Source organism: Rhamphochromis longiceps, linkage group LG9 (genome assembly GCF_057381845.1).
Source record: "Rhamphochromis longiceps isolate RC_006_pf linkage group LG9, R_longiceps_female_GT1.1, whole genome shotgun sequence".
NCBI lineage: Eukaryota > Metazoa > Chordata > Actinopteri > Cichliformes > Cichlidae > Rhamphochromis > Rhamphochromis longiceps.
Genome location: NC_140565.1, coordinates 25,722,131 through 25,741,408, shown reverse-complemented (window position 1 = coordinate 25,741,408; position 19,278 = coordinate 25,722,131). Strand labels below are relative to the sequence as shown.

The 19,278-nt window shown below is 43.4% G+C and overlaps 1 protein-coding gene across 3 annotated transcripts; it reads left to right on the top strand.

The window, feature by feature from the left end:
* The first annotated feature begins 2,251 nt into the window (after positions 1–2,251).
* On the top strand, positions 2,252–8,099 carry LOC146662419 (inositol monophosphatase 1-like). 3 transcript variants are annotated; one of them, XM_085417814.1, is made up of 9 exons: positions 2,252–2,381; positions 4,826–4,910; positions 5,068–5,207; positions 5,302–5,406; positions 5,531–5,576; positions 5,660–5,768; positions 6,635–6,743; positions 7,560–7,711; positions 7,872–8,099. In XM_085417814.1, exons 2-9 carry the CDS (start codon positions 4,848–4,850, stop codon positions 7,997–7,999), a joined length of 852 nt encoding a protein of 283 aa, XP_085273940.1. In that variant the 5' UTR covers positions 2,252–2,381; positions 4,826–4,847; the 3' UTR covers positions 8,000–8,099. The 3 variants fall into 3 exon arrangements, with proteins under 3 accessions (XP_085273940.1, XP_085273941.1, XP_085273942.1); XM_085417815.1 differs by having other exon boundaries at positions 2,288–2,381; positions 4,797–4,910; XM_085417816.1 differs by having other exon boundaries at positions 2,344–2,381; positions 4,830–4,910.
* The last annotated feature ends 11,179 nt before the right edge of the window (positions 8,100–19,278 follow it).

Here is a 19,278-nt window from a genome sequence, read left to right as displayed (position 1 = left end):
AACTGCTCACAGTTCCCAGAAGAATATACCTTTAGTAATCCTTAGAGTTTCACTCCTATTGCACCATCAACAGGTATAAAAAATCCCACCAACTATTTGACAGATTCCCATACGATGTGGTTCATATATTCTGGGTGCTATAAAATGAACTGAAATCATTTCCTTATTGGTATTATATTGGATGGATAAGTGAGCAGGTCTCTGGGGGCAAACTTGCAAAAGGTCCCCCACAGGTTTTACAAAGAAGAAACACACCCAGTCTTAAGGAGATTTGTGTCTCTTTGCAGTTTTAAGTACTTCTGTGTCTCATTGTTTTGTGCCTTTGTGGTTCTGAGATTGAACTGCCACCAAGAAATGTTAAGTATCACTTCAAACTGAGGCTCTAGATCAGGGGCCTTTTGCTCTTTGGGATGCTGGGTTTGTGCCTGGTAGGCAGTAATCCATCCACTGAGCATCATCATGAGGTAGAATTACTAATTTTACCAAATTACTACAACACCAATTACTTTGCCATGTGCATCAGGGTAGCATATTACTAAGGTGGAAAATGTGTTAAAAATTTAACTGTGAGCATGCTGTCTTTCTGGAGCCTACTACTGAGCCCCATTGTCCCCAAGTACAGCTGGAAGTCTTATTGATAGATCAAAAGGGGCTTGGTGACTTGATAAAGCCTCATCTTTCAGGGTGCACCGCTGACCTTCATGGCAGGCCTCAGTTACAGCTGTGATTCAAGGCAACCAAACATCCGAAACATCCATCATCCCGGATAAATTATTCATAACGGACCTGCCAGGGAGACAGCAGGACTGATGTATTTGTTTTGCTTGTCCTGTCACTTTCGTCTGTGTGTCTCCCAAGATTTCTGAGAACATCTTATATTTAGTGCACAACGGAGACATCGGGGTGACAACTGCTCTCCTGCAGCTCCCAGTCAAATAAAACTTTCAACAAATCCCACCATGTAATATCCCACTCTGAACTGTTTTAATTCAACAGAGGTAGCAAATCCACAACTTCATCAAGAGGACGATGAAGCAGATTGTTTAACAAAGCTGTTGTCATGTGAAGACCTTAAGGATCCTTGCAGATGTAGTTTTTTTTGCTATGTCTTACTAGCCCTGTTTAGTATATAGAAGGTCACTTTCCCAGGGTCGGGGGTTGTTGTCCTTAGATATAAACGAGCCACATGTCTCCATTGTCGTCACGTTTGAAATCACAAGGCAGACAGAGATGCAACATCACGTCCTTGAGACGTGCAAAATTTAACTGAACAATTTGTCTTGCTGCAAAGAATTGCTCCACGCAAGACCACTGTCAGGGCGAGAAGTGGCATTATGACTTTGTAAAAAGAAAAAAAGCACAAAAAGTGTTTTGTAATGCCTCAGGACCTGAGTGCAGCATGTATTTGAAAGATAGATAGGATATGTATTATGACATGTCTGAGTCTAAACAGTCAAGACTGGTTTTGCCAGACTTAAGTAGACTTTATTAGACATTTTGAGCGTCTTGTAGCTGTTGTGCCAAACAGATGATTCCAACAGAAAACGAGAGTATTTTCACATTTAAGTTGCCTCACAGTACAGTTGGATATAAAATCTGACTGAGATATACACATTTAGACACATAAATATTGATGCTTATGGATGTGTTTATCTGTTGTGTTTACTTCTACTCAGTTCATGGGGAAACTGTAAAGACTTTATCCAACTTCCAGCAGGCACATTGAACAACAGCCATGCACGCACACATAATTGAGACCGACTCACCAGGGGACCTTTCAAACTATTTTCCACCAGTGGAATACAATAAAAGGACATAAAGAGAAAGCTCAATGGATGTGAAACTGCCAGGAAATATAAAACTAAGCGAAGCTTTGTTTGTCATACCAAATCATGTGTTAAAAGTCCAGAGCTGGAATGTAATTTTTGATTCCTCCAAAAAAGCAACCTAAGATTTCGAGCCCTAAAAATCAGTCATAATTTATAATCCAATATCAAGACTGAGAGTGTGGGAATTTTCTGGGATGCATTGTTCTGTATTCGATTACAACTCACAGAAATGTATGGCAGCGGGCTGTGTTTTCCTATGGGACTCCACAAGAATTAGGGAGACACTCAAAATTTTCCACTTACTTTTTTAAGGATAAGGATGCACTCACTCTATGGTGAATGTGCCATCAGGTTGTTGTAGGTCTCCCTGAGATGGGACAGAATGTTTTCTTCCTCTGATTGCTGTGAGAACCATCTGAGGGCGGTCCCAGTACTTTTCCCACTTTGTCATGCCAGCCTTTTTAGCTGCTTCATCTCTTCAATGAGGCAATTTAAAGTTAGGCTTTTCTAAAGAACTTGCAGTAGTATCTCGAGGCAACCTGACTCCGCAAGGTAAGGCTTCTTATTTTTTAAATTCTTCACATTAAACTTTTCTTGGATTTTTTTTTACAAAGCATTCTCTGATCTGCTTGGACACACTTTAGAAGTAGATCTAATCCATGTGAAGCAGAAGAGCTTAGACACTATATGTTCTGCAGTACAGTAGTACCTCAGGGCACAATGTACTCAAGGGTGTTGTCTTGTCCTTAAGTAACAGGCAGTTCTCTCTGCAGGCATGCTGTCTGCAAATCCTCAAATCAATTTAGCTGGGAGTGTATTTAAATGTGATGCAATTTATGTATCCCTAAGTGCATTACTAACTAATTTTCATTTATGATAGGAATGATACGCTCAGTTCCTTTTACAGCCTTCTTAGCACAGATATACTGTGCTATAAAACAGACATTCTGATAGGTGGAAGCAGCATGGATTAGCTGGGACACTTTTCTGTTTTTTTTTTTTTTTTTTTTTTTTGAAGAAAACCCCCCAAAACAATGCCAAAGAGAGAGAGAGACGGTGAAAGTGGTCAGGCAACAATATCTATGTATTAATATTTAAAAAACCAAAATGTGATATGAGGTAGTGATGCCTAATTGCAGCAGCCATTAAGAGCAGCCATATGACATGTTTTGGTACAATATATGTGGCACACCTACTGCACATTTGTCTGATGTTGTTGATATTAGTGCATAACAGTGCTCACAACTTCAGTCTTACACCAATAAATATCTACTGTTGTATAAACAGTTTGCTAATTATGCAGGCTTATAGCAGTATTTTATTGGTTTGACAGACCAAAAACAAAACTGAGTTTGAACCCACTAAACAAACCAAAAGGGGGGAAAAAAGCAGTAAATAGTGGTTGATTTGGCCATTCTGGTGCACAAGGGGAGAGACAAAGACAGGGCCATTCAAACACCTGTGATAACCACAAAACCTGTCAGTATCCTGCTCCCTAGTATTACATGAAAATAAATTGATGTTGTGATTAAAGTCTCTACTGTCAAATTTGAAAGTGTTTCCTCTCCACATAATGCCAGAGGAACATGGTGCAGTCCAATTGGCAATCAGCACCCTTTAAGCTGCAGCTGATGTAATGCAGCTTTGATCCTTCTAACACAATTCAGCAGGCACCTCCAGCGGAAAGGTGGTAACTCAAAGAAAGCTGGGTTATTGAAACACAAATTAAAGGAGTTATTTGAAAAGAGTGGTTTGCTTAAGTGTGTGAACTCCCAGTTCAGATATTGTGCTTTAAACATTTCATAGCAACGCTCTGAATATATGTACCTCCAATTTTTGTGTCTTTTGTATTTTGGTTATATGCATTTTAAATGTTTTGCAAAGTTGGAAGTTTTAGAGAGACTTGAAACATCATCTTTAAGTATAGTGACCAGTGTTGGTCAAGTTACTTGAAAAAAGTAATCAGTAACTAATTACCGATTACTTCCCCAAAAAAGTAATCCCGTTACTTTACTGATTACTTATTTTTAAAAGTAATTAATTACTTAGTTACTTAGTTACTTTTTAAAAACACGATTTACAACCTGAATAGGTGATAAAGCGATAGATCTTTCAGCCCAATTCTACTTTTTCTGCATAATCCATCATACAAAATGTAATCAAATGGAAAAGTCTTTTTTTAAAACTTGTTTTATTAGTTTTAATCTTTTAATTCCAGAACATAAAATAAAATATTTTTTTGTGTTTACACTCAGTCTTTCAAATAGATGCAAGTAAAACACAGCAGAAAATAAATAAAGTCAAAGACTCAGCGGTCCTGTTGCTCTATCTTCACCTGTAAAGCAGGACTGCGGTAGGCGGAGGTTTACCCTGGTGCAGGTGTGCCGCAGCGGTCAGTTGAAGAATCCGCAGTTTCTCTGTGAGTTTCCCATTACGTCATAGCGCACTCGGTGCTTGCTTGGAAGTTTAGGGGTTTTTTTCGCTGTAAAAAGACGTTTTCTTCCCACGCACAATGGACACTAATGTTTTTGTCACTTTTTATGGAATCAAACTCAAAGTAAGGTCAGTACTTCCACGCTTTAAACGCTGCACGCTCATGCTCTCTCCCGCACTCGATATATGATCCATTGTTGATCTGCACACAGCTGTTGTCACGAACATCGCACTTGCTTATGTCACTGTCATGAGACATTCTCGCAAAAAAAAAAATCAGGGTTTTAGTAACGCAGTAACGCAGCGTTCCTACGGGAAAGTAACGGTAATCTAATTACCGTTTTTGCAATAGTAATCCCTTACTTTACTCGTTACTTGAAAAAAGTAATTGGATTACAGTAACGCGTTACTCTGATAGTGACACATTCTTTGTGAATGCCCATGAGGATGGACAAAATAACTTGGACATTTGTTGCATTGTTTAGCTCTGCCTTGTGGATGCTCTAATGTTTTTTGGCTGTAACAATTTTACAGGCTGGTTTTCTTTTTCAAACTCTCCTAAGCAAGCCTCCATATAAAAGCAAAATGGAAGATCCATGGCAGAAGGCATATGACTTTGCTGTTGCAGTGGCAAGAAAAGCTGGAGCGGTATGTCTTGAACACCCATTTGTTGTCTGGTGACTAACTTCAAGTGTACACACAGCATTAAACATTACACTACTAATGTTTAAAAAGCTGAAATGGGCATTCTTTAAAAAAACAATTTAAGGTGGATTGACAATGTGCCAAAATTTAATTTAATCAGGAAATTAGGAAAGCTGGAGAGAGTGAAATCAGAGTCATGACAAAGAGCTCCACTGTGGACCTCGTCACCAAGACTGATGAGAGGGTTGAGAAAATCATCATCGGGTCTCTTAAAGAGGAATTCGGAGAAGGCACGCACTGGTGAGTCATGCATACCCACCATCCCCTATTTATATATATATCTGTTGTTGTATGTGGGTATTCCTCACTGATCCACTGCTGCTTCGTTCTGCAGTTTCATTGGGGAGGAGTCAGTTGCCAAAGGCGAGCCATGTATCTTGACTGACAAACCTACATGGATCATAGACCCAGTGGACGGCACCACAAACTTTGTACATGGGTAAGCTTTTTAAGTGATGTAAGGAAAGATGCATATAACTTTCTAGGCTCAAACAACTTTTGATAAGAGTGTCTATTTAAGCTTTTCTGACTAACTAATGCAATACACATGAAACTGCTTGCAGATTCCCATTTGTGGCTGTCTCTATTGCATTTGCTGTCAATAAGGAGGTATGTCAAATGAAGCTACTATATTAGAGAAAATGCGCACAGATCTCTGGATTAGTCAATCTTAAAAATGAAATCTGTTTCAGTTGGAGTTTGGTGTGGTATACAGCTGCTTGGAGGACAAGATGTACAAAGCACGACGGGGGAAGGGAGCTTTCTGTGATGACGAACCCATTCAGGTGTCTGATGTGAAAGGTACAATGTCCTCATGACACACGGTTTAGTCTGTTATGTAAAAACTGGCAAATGGACACCGTATTAAACCCCTGTTGTGCAGTAACATGATGGACTTCTCCAGTAAAATCTTATCCCCCTTCTTTATTAAAAAATTGTCCAACAAAATTGCCTACATGAGCAAATTTGAGTCTATTTACCAGTACTTTTAATGTTTTATCGAACTGATTTGGAAAATAGGAAATTTGAGCTTGATAAAGGATTGTGCATCGGTATTATCAAGGATGACTAATTAAACATAAATCTGCATTATACTCTGGAGTGATTTAACATCCTTATCCAAGATTCCTTTAGAACCGTTCCCCAACTTATTTATTTATTTTTACTTAAACTTTTTTTTTTGTATTACTTGCTACATTACTAATGGAATTGACATTTGGTGTTTGTGTCACTTTGGGGACGAGTGTTGCTGAGCTATCGGGGTTTTGTCCGAGGGTGACACAGTTGACAGACTTCTCAAACACTGAATAATTTGATGCATATTAATGAGTTTTAAGGACACTGTTTTAATGATTTTGAACGAACTGGTGATTAAAATGAGATACAAATTCATGTATCCCTGTTTTGATTTGAATACCAAATCAGATGCTTTTAAAAAACAAACAAACAAACCCCAAATTCTAATATGTACTGCAAAAGTAGCAGAACTGGTCGATTTCTAATTAAGACGAAATGTGCCCTGATTTAAGAACAACATTTTGAAATGAACATTTGTGTCCAGATTTATCAATATTCCCAATGTACCACTTTCTGAAACTTCTGAATCTAGTAATAAGGTGTATATCTACTGTTGCATACTAAGAATGTTAGACTTGCTCTCATTGCAGACATTAACCAGTCAATAATCATCTCTGAACATGGAACTGATAGAAGCCCAGAAAAAGTGACAAAGATCTTCTCCACAATGCAAAAGAACCTCTGCATCCTAGTGCATGGGTAAGTGGGCCTGGATTGAAACGCTATACTGTGCATTGCAGTCAAAAGTCATTTCCACAGGGATTTTTGCAGCCACAACTCAACAAAATTGCCTGAATTTTTTATTTTATTTTATTTTTTAAATCTATGTATATTCAACATGACAGGGAAATGCATAAATTGCTGTCAAAGGAACAGGCGTATTGCCTGTTGTATGCAGATCAATACAGCCTGCTCTGATTAGGTGTCAAATAGTCTAGTTTTTGTCTAAGCAGCTGGCATCTCGCATAAACAAGGTGTCCTTTAAGTCTGTGCCATGAAGCAATAGTGAGACAAGTCCCATATGGAGGTTTGTAAAGGACCTGTAGACTCAGCTTTAATCGCAGAGGTTAAACAGGATGATTTTTAAAGGAGTGTTTTCAGCCAAAGTCCCATCTTTATCTAAACCTTACAAAGTAACTTTAAAATTCCTAACTAGCTAGTGAAGGTAAAGGGTGGTGAAAGGCATACTGTATGCCAAGGAACACCAACAGTAAAGAGGGTGAAACCAAAACATTTAATGTGTTAAAATGATGCAATAAGTTCAAACTCAAGGTAGATGATGAAACTGCTTTAGAGCAACAAAACCTGCATTTCCCCTTTTTATCTGTAAATATATAAAGTACCATGATGGATTGTTCCACATAACTTTGGCTTCATCATATTTAAAATGAAGAGTCATGTGTCACTCAGTGTTGAACTTGGCAGCAAAGTTGCTGTTGTTGACCGGTGGTATGTTTTCCTCACTGCTACTGCAATTCCCAGTATCCCTTTGATTTTTTTTTTTTGTCCTGACAGGCTACGTGGGTCAGGAACAGCTGCTACAAACATGTGTCTTGTGGCGACCGGGGCAGTTGAGGCTCTCTTTGAGATCGGGATCCACTGCTGGGATATTGCCGCTGGTGCAGTTATAGTCAAAGAAGCTGGAGGAATCCTCCTGGATGTTGATGGTTTGTATGATTTCTAAAAATCTTCTCAAACAGCTGGTTATGAAGCATATGTGCTTGGAAATGAGTGTTAATGAATATCATTAAAAAAGCAATATGTTACTTGTTGAAAACACTGACTGCAGGAGTCCTTCTCAATAAAGGCTTTGTTTTGACAATATAGGGGAACCATTCGATCTAATGTCTCGGAGGATGATTTCAGCAAACAATGAGACTATTGCTAAACGGATCATCAAGGAAATAGAAATATTCCCAGTGGTGAGGGATGACGCTCCAATAGAGAAGAAGTGAAGGTGCTTGATGATCGTTTATACTGAATTTCAAGTCCGCTGCAAAATGGGAACAAGAAAAGCTCTTTCACACCTTTGTCAGAATAAAAATCTCTTTGCTGTACTCGGTTTTCTTAATGTGAGTGCTGGATTTTTGACTGGCTGCAGATTTTACATATAGATTCAAAGTAAGTCATCAACTGAAGGATGAAATGGTTATAATTTTGAATACTTGCATAATTTGCACATAGTTTGCTTATGGCTTTCCATTTGTATAATATAACACATGGGGAGCATTCAGCCTTAGAGCTGAAGGCTTATTGGCTGGATTTCCAGTCGCTGTTTATCTCTGTACCAATCCGATGGAAATGGCTGAATTTAATCTAAGGTTCTTATCAGTGGAGATGATGGTCTTCTGCAGTTAATTGAGTCCATGTTGGAGTCACTTGATAAACACTGATCTGGTCAAGTGTCATATAATTAATGTGGTTAACACTGCTGCTGTTCACACAATTTATTCCTCATATAAACGTCGTCCACTAGAGGTCAATAATGCATCAGGAATTCAGTGGGATCTTCAAGGACGTTTTTTTTTTTTTTTAAATTTATTTATTTTATCCCCCCCTCCCCACCCGCTGCTGCATTTCTTAAAATTAAAGGCTGCTTCTGTTCTCTGGTTTAAAAACAGACAAAATTCTCCATTGTGTCGCTAAACTTCTACATTTTCCCTCCATGATGAGAAGTTTCCCAACTTCCAGTCTTTTTTTTAATATTTCGTCTGCGCTCATGCTGTAAAATAACATCTGGCTTCACAATGAATTGGAGAGGAAGTGGGGGGGAGTGGGAGAAAGGTAGAACAAGCTGAGGGTGAAAGGAAGCAGGAATGGCGAATGGAGCAACAAGACAAAGCAGCGGGAACAACGGCAGCTGAAGCGGCGGCAGCAACAACAACAGCAGGAGGTTGGGGTAGGGAGTGCTAGGCTGAGGGGTCTATGAACATGTTTACACTGCTGACTTTGAATAATAAATAACTGCAGTTATTGTGTGTAATTATGCCCCTACACATCTGCCGCTGCTGTAGTGTATGATGTATGTGAATTAACAGAGATGTTGTTCGTCACTCTTTCAAATGGCAGAATCCATTTCAGTTCCACGTTTCACCATCTCATGTTCATATTTTGTTTTTTAAATTATTGTCATGAGGGAGCACGGAGAGGAATTATGTGCTGCGAGACAGGCTAGCAGATAATAGTTGCAAATACAGTACATCTTAACATTTACTTGAACTTGCCTGGAGTACCAGATGGCTGGAAATTGCCTAGTAGGACAATACAGTAAATGCCACAGAGGTCAGAGAGCCTCACACAAGCTCATAAAAGTCAATTTAGCATATTTACTTGAAAATATCAGCTTTTTCTGTCTTGTAAAATGAGCTTATTTCATAATCTAAGGCCATTAGGGGTATTGATAATTAAATTGTTTTCCATCTCCTTTTTATGCAGCAACATCTGATGCATTACACCGTGTTGATCTTAACGGAATGGCATATATTGAACACAACCATAGTTAAATATATGTTATTAAATGTATGTCAGATGACTTTTAATTCAGTGTATCTGAGCTATAAACTGATATAAGGATATTTTGAAATTTAGTTTATTAATTTATCAATGTCTTTTGATTCATAGTGCGAGCATCTCAGTAAGTTAACACTGAGTTTCTCACTTTCGAGGTATACGAACATGTTAATAGTATTACATAAAGTGAAATTTGGTTACCCGTTCATTCATTTATTTGGTGTTTATACACTAATAACAGAAGAGAAGCTTTAATAAGCATTTACAAATATCCACACATCTACTAACAGCTACACAAACTGTGTTATTAACAATGTGTGATATTCAGATCACCAACAATAGTTTTAATCTGTTACTCGTGTAACAAAATCACAGCTGAAGTCGTCTAGACAGGATTGCAACCTGACCACTCCACAAAACGGAGAGCAACACATCAAGAGAAGGAAACTGTGTTTGGACAGCGCAATCTAAAGAGTAGTGGATGCACAAAAATGACCACATGACTTACTTTAGCAGTATTTACATCTGCCGTGATGTTGCCAAGATTTCAGTGGCTTATTGAGAGTAACAGAGGAGGTAAAAAGAGTGTTTGATCCAAAAGATAGAAAAGAGACATAGACCCAAACAGACTCTAAGGAAATGATGCCTCATTCTTTCACACAAGTGGATTACAGTAACCACCATCTGCTGATACACTGCTCACGCACAAAGCTTGTGTCCATTATCTTTTCACATACGTCAGATATCCCATTCAAAACTCCCTGCAATCCTGAAATGAATAAGCAGTCAAGAAAATGGATGGATGGACTTCAAAACTCCTCTTAGTACCCCCATATTTTGCTCTGTAGCAGATGTTTTTTAGGAGGCTCTGCAGATAAATGCACTGCAGCTGATTGGGTGGAAAGACAAGGAAAAAAACACCAGAAGAAGCACAAGGCCCTGTCTAACAAGATTGAGCCTAATCGTAATGTAAGATGCAGTTTTTGTGGCTCATCCTATCAGGTTACCTTCACTGTTCCACTCAGAAATGAATAGAAGTTTATTTGGACCATTAGTGTGGTCATAAGATGTTGGCTGGTTCTTTAACGTTGATAAAGGCCATATTAATCACTGCAAAGTGCTTAATATGGATAAAAGCAAAGTTACCATGGGTGGCAGTTACAGTTAGACAATTATTTTTATTATTAAGAAGTCACCTATACTGTAATGATATTTTTATTGCTTTAAAAACAACAATAATTTAAAGATGGACTACAGTATGTTGACAAGTTTATCCTCTGGCCACCTGGGATAAACTCCATCCCTTCCCAGGGTAAAGCAGGCATAGCTTTTGGATGAATGGATCAGGGATGGATGGATGGATGTTTGCAGCTGCCTCTGCATGCATCATGATGACAAGCAAATAGGTACCAGGTTTACAGATCCTCCATCATTTTTTGCTATGCTATCTGTTTTTTTTTTTTTTTTTATTCTTTAGTGCTCGATTAGGAAAGGATCTTTGTGCAGACGGTTATAGAGAGGTGTAGTTGTCAAGAAAAGAAAAAGAAAAGGGGAACTGGATGATGCAGTAGCTTCTCGTTTGTCCATAAAGTTACTCTTAAGTGGCAATAACAAAAAATTTCTGATAGAGATGTGTGTGTGTGTGGGGGGGGGGGAGCACGCCGTTATTCATATTGTAAGTGCAGATGGTGTCAAAATGAAAACATTTTCAAGTTAAGTGCACCAGTCATTTCAAGATATTTTTTTCTTTGTCAGGCAGGATAATTTAACACTTGAGGTAGAATTATACAAAATAGGTTTTCTTTCTTTTTTAAAAGAGGAAGAAGAAATCATCCAATCTGTTGAAATTATACATGATGAAACAGATTGTAATAGAATCTTGAGGAGTGTGTCCTGTGTATTTTACACTGCAATCAATAGAGCTGGGAGAGAAAAGGGAGTTTTAAACAGCCGTCTAAGATGTCACTGCTGCTTGATTTGCTAATTTCTTACTGTAAATGTCTAGAAATGTGTTAGTCAAGTGGAGTGAAATTGAACACAGAGGAAGGAGGAGACCATCACAAGGAGAAAAGCCTGGAGATTTCCAGTAAGAGTCCACCTTTTCTGCTTCAGTAGAGCCAGGAACAAAGCTGGCTGCATGAGATTGAGTCTGTGAGTCCTGAGGGTCCGGCATATAAAACCACAGTCAACAACAACAGCCCTGATCAAAATGGAAAAGACAGGAAGCCTTTAATTTATTCTTGTTACCATTATCTGTCATCATTAGGTAATGAAGGCTTGTGGTTGCTTTAAATGCGTGACCGAAATAAATACACAGCACTGTACATCCTGTACAGTACAGCTCAGCTCTGGCTCGCTGATATGCATGGGTTATTATGCACGGTAAGCTCTACTTCCATTCCTGCCTCTGTCTGTGCCTCTTCTTCCTACTTTTTGTCAGTCAGTATAAGTCATGTTATGCAAAACATCTGAAGCAAAGCCAAAGAAATTAGCTTGTCCTGGCCGGCAGCCATATTGACTTGGGGGCTTCCAGTCCCTGTTGTTTTTGATGCACTATTACGCTAATATAAAAGTTGAGACACACTTCACCAAAGCATGTGCTGAACTTATGCTTTCTACCTAGGGCAGATCGATGTTCATAACCTTCCTTGAGGAAATGAGGGAACGGTCTGGACATTGTAATGAAATCTAAATCTGAAAGTTTTATGAGGAGGAATGTGTGAGTGGTGTCTATCAAAAGCTGCTAAAAAGTGGTGAATCAATATGGATATTAACATCAAACACGCACGCAGCTATAGACAAAATCAATGGTGATAATCCTAAGTAATAGCCCTCGAAGCCGTTCGTTTTTACATTTATTTTTACTGATTTTTTTTGTCCCTGCGAGGTTCCCTTGACATATTAATTGCTTGCCTAAGTGCTCTATTTTCTGAGCACTTTGATTAATCTTCTTTGTCTTGTCTGTCCATCGTTATTGATCCATTAAACACACTTAATCTTTGCTTTTTAAAACCACAGGTTTAATTATATCTGCCGGTGATGTACTTTTCATCCTTCCTCGCTTTAGCCACCTGTCCCTTGTCCTTATATGTTACAGTCCAAGGAGTTTTTTAGTGCAAGCACAGCAGTAACTGCACGGCCCCAGTTAGTTACCCCCCCCCCAGCAATATGGTGCCCTGTAAAACCCTGGTCTGTTGCAACTGGCTTCTCAGTGTCATTCAAGATGTTTGAGATGTGAGAATGAGGAATCAATACGCCTGCCTGATGCTCGTGTGGGCGTTAGCAATTAGCAGTTGCCGCCTTGGATCGGTGGCAGATGGATCAAACCGCAGTGGGGCATGGTTTCTTATTAGCTGCTAATTTAACAAATAGCATGCAAAATTTACCTGACTTACCTCGCACTTTGGCACTTTGAATCATGGAGGAGAGGTGGGTGAAAGTTTTCTACTCTTATTGAAAAACTTTAAGGAGAAGTCCAACTATTCTTCTTTTTTGTGAAAAAGGCTTGAATTTTCTTTTTGTATTAATCTTATGAGCAATGTTCATAAACATGATTTCAAGTGTGCCAGTGTTTGAAAAGTCTGCAAAAGAAAATGATGGACCCCGGAGAGATTCTTTCTTCTGCACGAAAAGTGGGTTTTCATTTCTGTGATTGCTGTTGACAATGCTATTTACAAGACTCAAAAAAGCCCTCGATGAATGCACTTATACTCTTGTTAGAGTAATATTTGCTAACAACTACAGTGCCAACTGTTGCATGAAAGGAGTGTGCAGGGCTGCTTCAAGAATTATTTTGCCTGTTTTTTTTTTCTTTTTTTAAAAAAAGGAACGAAGATTCTTTCATAAGCGCAAGCTTGCTTGGCGCTGACAGCCAAAGGAAGCCCGAGGAAGCCAATCCACAAGTTTCTAACCTTCCAATCTCCTCTCAAATCTTTTGTGTTCAAGATATTCAAAAGATGATTTAACTTGAGAACAAAAGGAAACCTTGACCAGTCTGTCACGGACCCAGCTCTGGAGGACTCGGGGTCCGTGAGCAGTTTTGACTCACCTCCCGTTGATATTGTTGTTATTATTATTTTGGTGATGTGTGTGTTTTTCTGCACTGTGCTGTGTTAGTCTGTGTCCCACTCATATGTATAGGCAGGGTATGGGTGTGTATGTCTGCGGGTGTGGCTGGAGGATGGAGCTCAGCCACCTGCAGGCCTGAGGGGTGTGGCCCTGCGGAAGGACTGGCCACACCTGAAGTTCATGCCACACCTGTTGGTGATCAGGGCTCGTCGGGGGAGCTACTTAGGAGAGAGTTGGAGCTCCCACCGGTGTGGGATCATTAAGCTAAGACTCCAAGTCAGTGTGTAGCATTAGGAAGTGCGGATCGTGTGTGTGTGTGTGTGTGTGTGCGCGCGCGGGTTCAGTGTTAACGGCTGCTTCTGTATTGTCCTGCAGGTGAAACGAGGGACCAGAAGGGCAGCACGCACAGGGTGTGCAATAACACAACAGCGGGGAGCACGAGCACGAGCACAGACGTCGGAGGGAAGCACGCACATGGGGTTCGAGGGAGCAACGGGGAGTTATTGTGTTTACAGCTTTCCACTGTAAATAAAGAGCACTGTTTGCATCGCAGAGTCTGCGTTTTGGGTCCTCCTTTCCCCACATCCCCACGGTCTGCCCTCCAGACCGTGACAGAATGATCCCGCCAACCACCATGGACCCAGCAAACTCAGGAGTTGCCACGGAGGAGAGATCGCTCACGCAGCTATGGGATTACTGCCGGAGCGTAATCCAGGCTGTAGACCCACCCAAGAGACACATACAGGTAGTGTTCTTTGACAATTATCTCTCATCCACTACCTTCACCACGAACATTCTGGACATTAACAAACTTAGGCACCTGGTCGCTAGTTTAACTTTGGTAGAACCTCAAAATCCCATCCTTTCGTGAACCTTGGGACCAAAAAATGGTCCCGCCCCAAAAGTGCTCTAAAAATGTTATATATCAATATTTTTTTCTACTTTAAATTAGTCAATCTTTTAAAACTACTTCTGCTTAAAATATCCATGTCAAGTTTTAATTATATTTTCATTGTTTTAACCCTTTAAATCCCAGTTTTATTACATGAGCGCCCTGTTTTTTTTTAGCCCCAAAAAACAAAAAAACTAAATACTTTCCAAAAAAAACATTTGAAGTAATATTTGTTTGTTATTATAATTAGGCCTTTAGATGGACTAAAGATTGGCACCAACAGTCATTTCGATCGCCTTTTATTTTTTTTCCAGGAGCGCATTTCATAAAATGCACACTATCGACCACGCCCAAAAAGTGCTATAAAAAATTTATATATTAATATTTTATTCCACTTTAAGTTAGCCAATCTTTTAGACCTACTTCTCCTTGAAATATTCATGTCAAGTTTTAATTACATTTCGCGGATTTTAACCCTTTATATCCCGGTTTCGTCACATGAGCGCACTGCTTTTTTTGCCCCAAAAACATAAAACATAAAATATTTTCCAAAAAAAACATTTGAAGTAATATTTTATTGTTATTATAATTAGGCCTTTAGATGGACAAAAGATTGGCACGAACATTAATTTCGATCCGATTTTAATTTTTTTTGCAGAAGCCAAAAATGTCCCCAGGCTGCTCCTGCTCCCCCGGGGAGGAGTGCCTCTGCCGCGGGTGTGTTTCGCGCAGCGCCGGAGCATATGGTTCGGTTCCCGTGTCTGCAGCACACACTTCCGCTACCACGTGAAAACAAATACGTCATTTCCTGTTGATTAAAAAAAATTAATGCACCCTCAAACGAACCTAAGGTCAGAAAATGGTCCGGAACGAGCAGCGGGCCAAGCTGCTGCTGTACGCGGGAAATTAGTCTGCCTTTTCCGGGTATCTGTCTCGAGCAGGCCGCTGGAGAACATGTGTATGTTCCAGCAGGCGTCACATGTGGAGCAAGGGCGCCACCCGGTGGACAAATAAAAAAATTACAACTCTAAGGCCTGTAGTCCAAAACGAAACCTAAGCTGGAAACCTGACGATCCCTTTGACCGTAATTTTTCTGGCGTGAAAAATAGCGTTTATAATGGGTTTCAATGGGGCACAAATCGGCCACGAGGTTCGATAGTGGATGTATGCCTTTTATTCAGCCATTTAAGCTCATTTAAAAAACTCAGACTGAAATTTTAAAATAAAATGGGGAAAAAAATACATGTTTGAAAATTTGGCTATACTCCATTAAACACAGTGGAAATGGCGTGGAATTAAAAAAACGGAAAGGCCACGAAATGGTCCCAGGTTCTACAGAGGGTTAAGGGAGAGCTCGAGTTTTGAACTATTTGGCTTGGGTGGTCCGAGCATGGACAGTTCGGCTGCTCTCCTAGAGACTCTTGCCGCTTGGTTTTTCACGCGTCGGCGGAGGGCTTTCCCGTCGATGCTCGCGGCACAATCGTTTGATCCGCCATTACAGAAGGCATGCCGCACTCTCCACCGCCATTCCATTACGCCTCAACCTACTCCTGCGGTTTCAGCCCGGTCAGCTGGCAACGGACCGACAGCGCTCATTACCGCAGTGAGTAAACCAGACTATATTGTTTCAATAATAAACCCTGTCATGTACGATCAAAACACAGATGAACAGCGGATTTCCATGCACGCGGCCCCGCCTTCACGGAGGAGAAAGCGTCCTCGCAAGCAGCGTTCAACCACATCCACACTCACTCCTGTGCTGGTCGAAGACTCAGGACCAGCGGCTCTGGACGCCACAGTGAGTAAAATGGACTCTGCCGGTGTTATGAATTCCCTTCCTGTAAACACGACAATAGAAACTGTTTGCTGTACCTCCAAAGACTCAGAAAATGTTCCCTCTGAGACTGTAAGCTGGGAGCTGGGGAGTTCCGAGCATACAGACCCAAATGACTTTTTGGCTCAGTCTGACCGTATGGAGACGGAGGTTCTCCCCAGGGCTTCCCCAGAGGCCAAACTGGAGGTCTCAGTTGCCTCTGGACCCCTGGAATTTGTTGAGCCAGCTGTAACATTTTCATCCTCTCCACCCTTCATAATAGCCATCTCACCCTCACCTCAGCCTGCTGCCCAGCTGGTAGCTCAGTCTTCAGTCCAGTCAGCCTCTCACCTTCATCCTCAGTTGGAGGTCGATATGCCGGCTGGACCACCTCTGCCATCATTTCACCCATCTGTCCCTGCATCGCTGTCCAGTCTGCCGGGAGTAGCTGCCACACCATCGTCGCCTCCGCCCTCTGCAGCCACTTCTTTACCAGAGTTCCGTCCGACTGCAGCAACCACAGTACTCTCGGCTTTGCTGTCCGCATCACCTACTCTACCTTCACCTTCCCCACCTGCGGACACCGCGTCACCATCTTCGCCTCCGGATCATCCATCTGTGGCTGAGGCACAGCCGGAGATGCCCGCACGGCCAGCTGTGGAGCCCTGCGAGCCGGCGCAGGAGCCCGGAGAGCGGGAGGCGGAGCAGGAGCTCAGAGAGCGGGAGGTGCCCGCACGGCCAGCCGTGGAGCCCTGCGAGCCAGAGCAGGAGCCCGGAGAGCGGGAGGAGCAGCTCGGCGAGGCGGAGCTCAGAGAGCGGGAGGTGCCCGCACGGCCAGCCGTGGAGCCCTGCGAGCCGGAGCAGGAGCCCGGAGAGCGGGAGGAGCAGCTCGGCGAGGCGGAGCTCAGAGAGCGGGAGGTGCCCGCACGGCCAGCCGTGGAGCCCTGCGAGCCGGAGCAGGAGCCCGGAGAGCCGGAGGAGCTCAGCATGCCCGAGCAGGAGCTCAGCGAGCCGGAGGAGCCCGCACCGCCAGCTGAGGAGCTCAGCGAGCCGGAGGAGCCCGCACCGCCAGCTGAGGAGCTCAGCGAGCCGGAGGAGCCCGCATCGCCAGCTGTGGAGCTCAGCATGCCCGAGCAGGAGCTCGGCGAGCCGGAGGAGCCCGCATCGCCAGCTGTGGAGCTCAGCATGCCCGAGCAGGAGCTCGGCGAGCCGGAGGAGCCCGCACCGCCAGCTGAGGAGCTCGGCGAGCCGGAGGAGCCCGCACCGCCAGCTGAGGAGCTCGGCGAGCCGGAGGAGCCCGCACCGCCAGCTGAGGAGCTCGGCATGCCCGAGCAGGAGCTCAGCGAGCCGGAGGAGGAGCTCTCGCTGCCGGCCGAGGAGGAGCTCTCGCTGCCGGCCGAGGAGGAGCTCTCGCTGCCGGCCGAGGAGGAGCTCTCGCTGCCGGCCGAGGAGGAGCTCTCGCTGCCGGCCGAGGAGGTCAGCGGACCGGAGGGACCTCCACGTCTAGCGCGGCCTCCTCGCCGTCCACGTCCGGTGCGTCCACGTCAGCGATCGGCGCGTCATGGACCTGTTGCCACGCCTCGCTGTTGCTCACCGGAGCAGCGCCGCCGCCACCGGACCCGTGGCAGGCCGCCGGAGGGGCAGCGCCGCCGCCACCGGACCCGTGGCAGGCCGCCAGAACCGTTCTGCCGCCACCGGACCCGTGGCAGGCCGCCAGAACCGTTCTGCCGCCACCGGACCCGTGGCTGGCCGCCGGAGGAGCAGCGCCGCCGCCACCGGACCCGTGGCAGGCCCCCTGAACTGTTTTGCTGCTGCCGCCGGACCCGGGGCCGTCCCCGGAGCTGCAACGTTGCCGCCATTGGACTCAAGGGGGTGCGGTCGGACTTTGGAACTGTGACCTTGGGGGGGTTGTTTCTTTTGTGGTTTTTGGTTCTGGCCCTCCGTCCTGGACCCCCGCCGCCCGCCCTGGGTTGGTTGTGCTGTGGTTTTTGGTTTGTGTTTTTGTTTTCGGGTCGTCGGGAGCCGACCCTTAGAGGGGGGGGGGGTACTGTCACGGACCCAGCTCTGGAGGACTCGGGGTCCGTGAGCAGTTTTGACTCACCTCCCGTTGATATTGTTGTTATTATTATTTTGGTGATGTGTGTGTTTTTCTGCACTGTGCTGTGTTAGTCTGTGTCCCACTCATATGTATAGGCAGGGTATGGGTGTGTATGTCTGCGGGTGTGGCTGGAGGATGGAGCTCAGCCACCTGCAGGCCTGAGGGGTGTGGCCCTGCGGAAGGACTGGCCACACCTGAAGTTCATGCCACACCTGTTGGTGATCAGGGCTCGTCGGGGGAGCTACTTAGGAGAGAGTTGGAGCTCCCACCGGTGTGGGATCATTAAGCTAAGACTCCAAGTCAGTGTGTAGCATTAGGAAGTGCGGATCGTGTGTGTGTGCGCGCGCGGGTTCAGTGTTAACGGCTGCTTCTGTATTGTCCTGCAGGTGAAACGAGGGACCAGAAGGGCAGCACGCACAGGGTGTGCAATAACACAACAGCGGGGAGCACGAGCACAGACGTCGGAGGGAAGCACGCACATGGGGTTCGAGGGAGCAACGGGGAGTTATTGTGTTTACAGCTTTCCACTGTAAATAAAGAGCACTGTTTGCATCGCAGAGTCTGCGTTTTGGGTCCTCCTTTCCCCACATCCCCACGGTCTGCCCTCCAGACCGTGACACAGTCAGAGTCAGAGGACCGTTTTGTCTTCACTATTTATTATTCATCTCTTTTCTTTTTGCTTTTTTTCCATTCCTGCTCCCTGCATATGTGAGGCTCATAAACCCATGGCACCACTAATGCACATAAACCAGATTACTTCATGCTCATATTTAACCATTGTTAATTTTAAATAAATTCTGGATAAAAAGCGTGCTGTTTTAGAAGATTTTATAGCGATTTCATGACTTGTGTA

What these genes read in the sequence shown, in the direction of transcription:
- LOC146662419 (XM_085417814.1), top strand. Translation starts at nt 4,848, where the DNA reads ATGGAAGATCCATGGCAGAAGGCATATGACTTTGCTGTTGCAGTGGCA. An exon ending in TTCGGAGAAGGCACGCACTG is followed by an intron (nt 5,208 to 5,301) that starts GTGAGTCATGCA and finishes TTCGTTCTGCAG; the next exon opens with TTTCATTGGGGAGGAGTCAG. An exon ending in TCAGGTGTCTGATGTGAAAG is followed by an intron (nt 5,769 to 6,634) that starts GTACAATGTCCT and finishes CTCTCATTGCAG; the next exon opens with ACATTAACCAGTCAATAATC.